A 9206-nucleotide genomic window follows, 5' to 3' on the forward strand; every position below is an offset into this window, starting at 1 on the left:
GTCTGCAGAAGGTGTGAGATAAAACGTCCATTCAAATGCGTGGTTGTTTTTGCATGTGTGTGTTTACACCATTTTGTTATTGAGTATTCCTAGAATGTTTTTTGCTACATGCTACACAGCCTATTCACTATGCCATTTGTTGGATGCTTTTATGCAAAGTGCCTTGCAGAACCTTCAGACCAAGGCAGTGCCATGCTCTACCAATTGAGCTATACAGCACTGATGTTAGATTGCCTATGCTTTTCCTGATGTACACAATGACATGGATGTTGTTTCTGAATTTTTAGGTTCCAGTTCTGTGATGCCCGAGGGACCAGCTGTGTGGATCTGGTGCCACCTCTGATATCATGCTGAGAGCAGGAGGGGCAGCCACCTCTCTTGCCCTGCTGCTGCTGCTGCCGTTGTTGTGCTGTTGCCACCTGTGCCACTCATTGCGTAAGTTATCCTACCAACTGGAACTGCCTCATCAAACTGCCACAATGGAATACAATAGACACTCTCAGTGTGATGGATGGCATAGGGATTAAGATGGACACTAGCAGATCGAGAGACAGAGGAAGTGGAAATTGGCAGATGGACAGAGAAGAGATAGTCAAGAGAGCTCGCCAGTTCAAAGTAAATTGTGCAAACAAATAAGCAATTAGTGTCAGCGTGACCACTTAGTGTCTCAAACCTAATTTTACCTTTGTGCAGGCCCAGCAAAGCATACCACCAAGTGTCCATTTTAGGGCAATTAATGTGGAATGCAAAACTGTGCTGCATGGAAGTCACGGCAATGGAGCTCAATATTCAGTATTCCTGAACTACAATATTCAGCCATTGAAGGAGCAACACAGATTTCTAATAGTCCATGAGTGAAAGACCACCCAAAAGGGGGTCTAAACAAAACAGCTCTCTCCTAAAAGCCATAAACCCACCAACCAAATCTCTAACAGGTGATGTGATCAAGAGACAAAACCTGGAGCTTATCCAGTCGAAATTAATGGGAGACTGATTTTGCAGATTCATAGTGTTTGTTAGAGACTTTAAGAGTAACTACACCCTAGACCACTTTTGTGGGTTTGCTGCCATGTAAGACACAATAGCAAGTGACATCACCTGGCAACAGAGATCAGCCAATAGCAGATGGCAATTGCAATAGCACACTTTTAACCATTGGATGGCATCAAACCCACAAAAGTGGTCTAGGGTTTAGCATCCCATCAACTTTGCTTAATTCTAGTGCTATCAAGTAGGCGGTGATAGTGAAGCAACTTGGTGAATGGAAGGTGTGTAACCTTTCCTCCCATTGCAACCTCTCCCCTTGGCCACTGCTGTACATAAGATGGTGTTTTTCATCAACTTGCTGAATTAAATAAGACATAAGTAAACGAGTATGAAGAGTGTGAATTTGAAATTAGTAAGAATCAGAAAAAATGTAGTAATGTTCCCATAAAGTCAGTGTCATTATGGGAGCTCCAAACTTTATTTCTTGATGGAATCATAGAGAGTCTTGGTTGTCTTGTTTCAAGATTTTGGAAACTCTTTTTCATGACATATCACTTCTATTTTCTAATAGGCTACACAGTTATTTTTTTCTAATACACACATAGCCCCCTATGTACTGGAAAGACTGGTTCATATTGACAAATCAAGACTAAACTGCTCATAATCATAGAAAATAAACTATGTGAATTATGTTGTAGGGTGGATTTTCCCTTTAGTGGCACCACTGCAAACTGGAGCGCAGGCTAACATCTCAGTCCCCGTTGAGAAATAGGCTCATTGATGACTGTGGAACTCCACGAAGCATTTCTCTTTGTTAGCTAGCTGAATTAGAGTGAAGCATTACAGTGCAACAATATGTGGCTGCTAGCAGACCACAGACAAGTGTTGACTCACGTCTCCTTGAAAAAGTAGGAATGAGGAAATGTTAATTCATGTTATTTATTCAGCACTAAATGCCCCTCTATTTAAGGAAAACACATCACTTAAACACTGTTAATACAACTATTGATACATTGCATTCCTGGGTCCATTGGGTCCATTTTGTTGTTTGGTGGTGTATAATTCTTATTCCCGTGATAAGTGGCCAGATATTTCCAGCACAGCTACAATGCACTTTAATAGGAGAAAAAAATTAATCTAAATTTAAACATCAATGGTAAACATCAGGTCTTGGTGTCAGTCCCTCAGAACTGAAGAGAAAGGGCTTCTTCATTTTGCACCGATGCTCAGCAATCATACTGTGAGAAATCCATCATAGAAGAGTCAGTGACACCAATTTCTCCACCGACAGTAGCCTCAATAGACCAGAATGCAATGCAGCCACAAGACATGTTGCGTTGTGAGTAAGGGGCACGACTCACACTTTTTCTCAATTGGAAAAACTCCCTCTCTTGCTGTTACTATCACTACCGCTATCCCTAATGGTATTGCTCTCCTCCTACACCTAAAACCAATGACTGGATGCAACAAGTCCAGGCAGGTTCTCTGGGGGATGTGAAAGTCATTCTGGGAAATGTGGGAAATCACTAACTGAAGTAGAAGTAGATGAGATAGGTTGAGGGAAAGGGTACAACATAAAGGTAGATTACAATACAAAATAAGACCTGGAATGCACCGAACATCACAGATTGATGATATGTAACAGTGAATCCAAATGTGGAATTTCCCTTTAAGACTTAAATTTTAAATGTCGGCTCTATAGGCATTTTTAAACTGTTGCTATCTTAGTCTTATATTTTAATAAAATGTGAAGAACAGTTTATTTCAGATACATAGCTGCGAGACTCCCTAAAACAGATAAGTTGAATTGTGAATTAATTTTTTATTGTCACCAACGCTAGCATTGGAGGCCAAACATCAGATTCTGCAGTATGCTTTTCAGCCAGGCAAGATGCTGGTGATAGTGGGAGAGAAGCAGAAGAGATGATGAATCTGCTGATCACACAGTCATTGATTGAGGACGTTGCAGCCTCATTTCTATTGATCCGCAGCCTGAGAGGGTGACACCATGGCATTAGTGTTTGTTGCCTCTGTCATCCCTGAGGTGGATTTCCAACCACATTCTCCACCCATAAAGAAGCTCATAACCATCGTGGGGAATGATTTAAAGAGCGGGCTGTAAGAACTTGTGCGTCATTCAAAATGTAATCAATATTTCTGCACTATAGAACTCTACTTCAGTAAAACAATGAAGCAGTTTGCCTGCTCTCATTTAGGCTGAGGTATTGCTGTGTGAAACGATGGATCTTAACATCCTGAAGTCTTAACACCCTGCTTTTAATGCTAAACTGCATGTCCTGTCACCTGGTCAACGCATGTTTTATTGAATGAAAGCTGCCTGCATTGATCAATGGAGGAGCATTTACATGTGATCTCTATAAATCAGACTGCCAGGGAACACCCCACTGTCCTTGACACACAAGAGGACTCCACAGTCTCTGTGACTAATATCTGATCTACACTGAGTATTGAAAATACTGGAAAAACCTGCTCTTTCAATTAAACAGACCGACCACATGTACCCAAATAAAACCTATAACATTTTACTGATTTCATCAATTAAATCCCCCCTCATCATGATGGGTTGATGTAGATAAAGGGGAAGAGAAAGGTTTAAAAGGATTTTTAAGCCATAACATAGGCTACTAGCTCTGGATGGAGACAGACAAGCAGCCAAATTATGTAAAAGCATGCAAACTTGACACTGAATAAATCCCACACACAACAACAGTCACATTCAATCTTCTCCCCTCTGAGAATGAGTCAGTCAGTTACTGAGGAAATGAACCAGCAAATAGAAGCCTGTCATCTCTGTGTAGTGCAAACCTTGAGAATATTGCTGAAATTGCATAGAGTTGGATAGAAGACAGTTGTCAAATATAATCATTGTGAAATTGATTTCCAGGCTTTCCTCCATAGAATGGTTGAGGGTGATTCCCAACTGCAGTGCATATTCAGTGTGTGTTTGGGTTAATGTTAGGTTTCTTCAGCTGTAGACATGGATACTGTGGTAAGGCCAGGGATGAGTGCTGCGCTGTTTGAGAGCAATGCTATTGATGGAGGTATTAACAAGGCTCCAGGCGCCAGGGACTATGAATCAAAGGTGTCATGTGGTCTTTGCTGAACAAGCTCATGTGTTGTTACAAGTTTAATAGTATCTGTATTTCCACACCTCTCTAGGGATCCCAAAACTCTCCTCCTATGCAAAAACAGAGGACAAGTTGTTAAAATACCTCTTCAGAAACTACCAGAAATGGGTTCGTCCAGTGGAATACCTAAATGAGACGGTCCGCGTGAAATTTGGACTTGCCATCTCCCAGCTAGTTGATGTGGTAAGTTTAGAAAGGCATTGATTATTGATGGATATTGGTGTGTTTCAGATCACACTGTATGTTGTTTGTCACCTGAAAAGCAAAATACTTGAAATCACAAATATACAGATCTAAGCATGGAGATTGATGGTTGCTTAGATGAGACATGTTTATTATATTTGTGAAATGTGGGCGCAGTAATAACCCAAAGGTTAGAGAAGCAGGCTAAAGACTGGAAAGTCAAGGTAGAATTCAATGTTCTCCCTTGCCTCAACAAGTGCCCTTAAGCAAGGCACTTTACCCCTATTGCTCCAATGGTTATACATTTCAGCATGTGAGTGTGTGTAATTGTGGTGTGAATGTGTGTGAGTGCATAAATGTGAAGCAGGGTGGTACTGAAAGGCTTCTCTAGATAAAGGCTATAAAAACTGTTTCAAGTCGCTTTTTAATTTAAGTTGTTGTTTCTCCATCCTAGAATGAAAAAAACCAGTTCATGACAACGAATGTGTGGATGAAACAGGCAAGTAGAAGTACTTCATACTATTGAATGCCCAGATAACTGTGGGAGAATACACACACACACACACACACACACAGAAACAATTGAGGCAGCACTGCATCTCACCATGTGCTGTAAATAGGGAACAACATGACGAAAGTTGTGTGTGCAGGCAGAGTTGTTTAGGCAGGGCTGTCAGTGCTGTTTCACGGCTATGGAGATGTTCTAAAGCAAACTCTGGCTTGCATGGCATTTAGAGGGACAGCCAGTCGGCCACCGCCCCAGCCATCCCATACCCCTTTTTAATCTGGTCTGATGACATTTCACTGACAGCTCTCATCTATTTCACTCCCTTGGGCCCGTCACCCTGCCCTGTGCCCACGCATCCGCCTCCACCTGTCGCCTCCTCCCCTCCCCGCCCCTGTCAGTCTTATTCATGGTCTTGGGTGTCCTGTGTGCCACGCAGCCGACGAATTATCCCTACAGACCGGCCACTGTCATTGAGGTCAGCTGCTGCCTTTCACAGTGATGGATTACATCATACAAATAAGGAGATGGAAGGGCAGTGGCCGCCATGGTAACATCTATCTATCACAGTTGTTGTGGATAAAGAACAATATCAGGATTTTTTTTTTTGGACGTTTTGTTTCTTAGCTCCTGCATTTGGTGTTCACCTTTCTTGTTGAAAAACAAGGAAGTTACTCAGCTCAAGTTTTTTCTTTGATAACACAGAGCAAAGTTTTCCAAAGACCAAAAACAGGCTGCTCTAAGAATAAACAGCCCCCACCCACATTATTCTAGAGCTATCAAAAGGTACTTGCCACCTACGTCATGTTTCCCAAGCCTTCGTAAGTCTATGCAACATAAGTTAATCAAAAAAAATAGGCTTGTAGGTTAGTAGTCTAATAACAGAGTAAATGTTGATATACTGTATTTGCCTGCACACCACGCCACTGCCTAAGAAAAAAAAAAAATGAAAATGATTGACCATGGATAAATGAGATGCTAGGGGAACTTATGGCACACAAACAACATAAATAATATTCCCATGTAGAGCTGAAGGCGATGACTTTCTGGTTTTTCCTCGACGTAGGAATGGCTCGACATGAAGCTTAGATGGAACCCTGATGACTACCTGGGCATCACAACTATCCGAGTCCCATCTGACACCATCTGGATCCCTGACATTGTGCTGTATGATAAGTATGTGTCATGATGTATGAAAATTAACTGCTATGCATGTTATGCATTTTGCATTTTCATTATTCATACAAAAGGTATTTGAAAGGTAGTTATGACCATACTTAGATGTTAGCCTTACTGTACACTAAACGTCCTCAAAAGACTTCTTCTACAGTGATAAAGAAGTCAATCTGAAAATTGTAAATGTATAGAGAAACCAAGCATTTCTCAATATAGTCTATCTTAAAAGAACCTTAAAAGAAACACGCAACTCTGCACAAGACCCAAGACACAGTTGTGTAGTAGCTATAACAATGACTATCATAAAAGTTATTTATAGCCATGAGCAAAAACCATGACCAATGCTTTCATCTTGTAGATAAAGAAATGTTATTTTATCCAACAGTTCAGATGGCCGCTTTGAAGGTACTGTCACCAAGGCTGTTGTTAAGTATGACGGTACCATATCATGGACGCCACCGGCCAATTACAAGTCAGCCTGCACCATTGATGTCACCTTCTTCCCCTTTGACCTCCAGAACTGCTCCATGAAGTTTGGCTCCTGGACCTACGATGGCTCACAGGTTAGTTTACACTGTGCACTACAATTTATTAGAAACTCTGGTTCTTTCAATGAATAGATGCACCATGTGAATCCAGGTAAAAGCCATGATCACTTATTGATTTAATGAATTGATTTCATTTAATCATGAAGGGGAAATGTAGATGAAGGGGAGGTGACTTTTAAGCCTTGAGACACTTGAGTAATGCTTATATGGATTGGGCAAAATGGGCTGCAACTCAACTATTTGCCAACTGAGTGTAACAACAGACATTACTCTCATATCAATGCCCACCCTACATAAAGGCATAATGACTAACATGATTTTCCCATCTCGATTTAACAGGTGGACATCCTTCTGGAAGACTTCCACGTGGACAAGCGGGACTATTTTGATAACGGTGAATGGGAGATAGTGAAGGCCACAGGCAGCCGTGGTCTGAGGACAGATGGCAGCTCTTCCTATCCCACCATCACCTACTCCTTCATCATCCGCAGGTTGCCGCTCTTCTACACCCTCTTCCTCATCATCCCCTGCATTGGCCTGTCCTTCCTCACTATCCTCGTCTTCTATTTGCCCTCCAACGGCGGCGAGAAGATCTCCCTCTGCACCTCGGTTCTGGTGTCCCTCACCGTTTTCCTCCTGGTCATCGAGGAGATCATCCCTTCCTCCTCAAAGGTTATCCCTCTCATCGGGGAGTACCTGGTCTTCACCATGATCTTCGTCACGCTCTCCATCATCATCACTGTCTTTGCCATCAACATCCACCATCGCTCGTCTTCAACGCATCACGGCATGGCGCCCTGGGTGAGGAGGATTTTCCTGCATCGGTTGCCTAAGCTTCTGTGTATGCGCAGCCATGTGGACCGTTATGCCACAGCTGGAGTGACCAAGGCAGGACTGGCAGGGAGAGGGGGAGCGGAAGGAGTGCTAGGATTGGGTACAATGAAAGGTTCAGCACCAGAGTCGGCCCCTCTCCTCTACACCCGGCACAACCTGCAGTCAGCTTTGGACTCTATTCGCTATATAACCATGCATGTGGTTAAAGAGAATGAGGTCAGAGAGGTGAGTACATTGGATTTACTGTGTTTGTATATATCCATAAGTAGTAATAACTGTGGTTAGTAGCAGTAAACACAAATTTTTGTTAGCTTGTTAAAAGCTGGCACAAAAAAAGTGTGTAACCACACACTAAAACTCATTTTTGAGTTGTAAACTGAAAGATGAGACTTTTTATGGTGAAATGCATCGATCCTTGTCAGTTCACAAACATAACACCACTATTTCAGGTATTTCTGGCTCAATTTCCCCCTACTGGTTGAAATCAGCAATTTCCCCCTACTGGTTGAAATGTGCAGCCAGTGTCTAATGCAGAGCTGGAAAATGTTACCCACTAAAATAGATTTGGTAACTGAATCCACCACAAAACAACCTGCCCGAAGTTGTCTCTGTACATAACTATTTAGTATTTGTCAAAATCCAATGATTATCACATGGAACTGCAGGAGTGGAAATTGTAAGGAGTGGAGATTGACATGTGTTCCTTTTGATACAGGTGGTGCAAGACTGGAAGTTTGTAGCCCAGGTTCTGGACCGGATGTTTCTGTGGGCCTTCCTCCTGGTGTCAATCCTGGGCTCCGCTCTACTCTTCATCCCTGTTATTTACAAATGGGCCAACATCATTGTCCCCAACCATGCTGAGAGTAGCGTCTAAAGGCCAAAGTTCAGCTAACCACAAATAGAGGCAAAGCACATTAAGGGCTTACTATGGGTCATATTTGAGGTATTGATCATGTTTTAAAAGGGACTGCTACTCAGATATGGGACTGCTCTGATTATCCACGGTCATTCTTTAAACTACAGCTGTGCTAAAGTTCAAGCTGCAGAATTTGGGCCTTGTATGCTGAGTACATCACACAGAGAAACAAGTTTTTGACGGAATCCGACTATATCAGAGTTTGAAGATAAGTGAAAGGACTCAAATGCTAAAAAACAGAATGTTCTACCACTGAAAAATATTCCATATTCAAAGATTTCCTATGCATTTTTATCCACATCTCACAAATCAATAAATTTGAATACATTCATATTCCTTACATTTACTTTTACTGTTATTACCCCAGTAATAGCATAGAGTAGATAGTTGACGTTGAGTCTGATACAGGTAGATACAAAATGATGAGAACAATGACTCGCAGGCCCATTCAAGATAAATGTCTCACAAATGGATAACAGTGCCGCTTGAGTTACAGGACGCAATGATGAATACTTCTCCTGTAATAGATAAATACGGCAAAGTGGCTAGATGTTTGACAGATGTTTGACACACATATGAGGAAATAGCATGTCCCATAAGTGGGAGGTGCCCTATTTGCAATGAGACCTGTGTTTCCTGCTTCTGCGCAAACATTCGTAGCCTACACATTCCACTGTCACCTTACAGATAACGCCTTTAACCTATTATAATGTCATTTTTCATGTACTGCTTTTTCTCTGCCTATTTATTATCCATAGTCTTTGGCAAGATGATCACTTTAACACCAGAGCATAATTTAAGGAAGACTGGGGAATCGGCTCTGCTTTTCTGTAATTCTAGTCTCATAAATCACCCTTACATATCCTGGTACCAGCAGCAGCCTGGAGAGTCGTTAGAATTTTTAGCGA

General features: G+C 41.9%; 1 protein-coding gene across 1 annotated transcript; it reads left to right on the forward strand.

The window, feature by feature from the left end:
- Positions 1 to 347: 347 nt before the first annotated feature.
- chrna5 (cholinergic receptor, nicotinic, alpha 5) lies at positions 348 to 8256 on the forward strand. The gene is made up of 7 exons (XM_071894352.1): positions 348 to 435; positions 4168 to 4319; positions 4774 to 4818; positions 5891 to 6000; positions 6386 to 6563; positions 6888 to 7607; positions 8098 to 8256. The coding sequence occupies exons 1-7, from the start codon at positions 348 to 350 to the stop codon at positions 8254 to 8256; spliced, it is 1452 nt and encodes a 483-aa protein (XP_071750453.1).
- The last annotated feature ends 950 nt before the right edge of the window (positions 8257 to 9206 follow it).

This window comes from Centroberyx gerrardi, chromosome 1, assembly GCF_048128805.1.
Source record: "Centroberyx gerrardi isolate f3 chromosome 1, fCenGer3.hap1.cur.20231027, whole genome shotgun sequence".
Classification (NCBI taxonomy): Eukaryota; Metazoa; Chordata; class Actinopteri; order Beryciformes; family Berycidae; genus Centroberyx; species Centroberyx gerrardi.

What these genes read in the sequence shown, in the direction of transcription:
- chrna5 (XM_071894352.1), top strand. Translation starts at nt 348, where the DNA reads ATGCTGAGAGCAGGAGGGGCAGCCACCTCTCTTGCCCTGCTGCTGCTG. An exon ending in TCTCCCAGCTAGTTGATGTG is followed by an intron (nt 4,320 to 4,773) that starts GTAAGTTTAGAA and finishes TCTCCATCCTAG; the next exon opens with AATGAAAAAAACCAGTTCAT. An exon ending in GACATTGTGCTGTATGATAA is followed by an intron (nt 6,001 to 6,385) that starts GTATGTGTCATG and finishes TTTATCCAACAG; the next exon opens with TTCAGATGGCCGCTTTGAAG.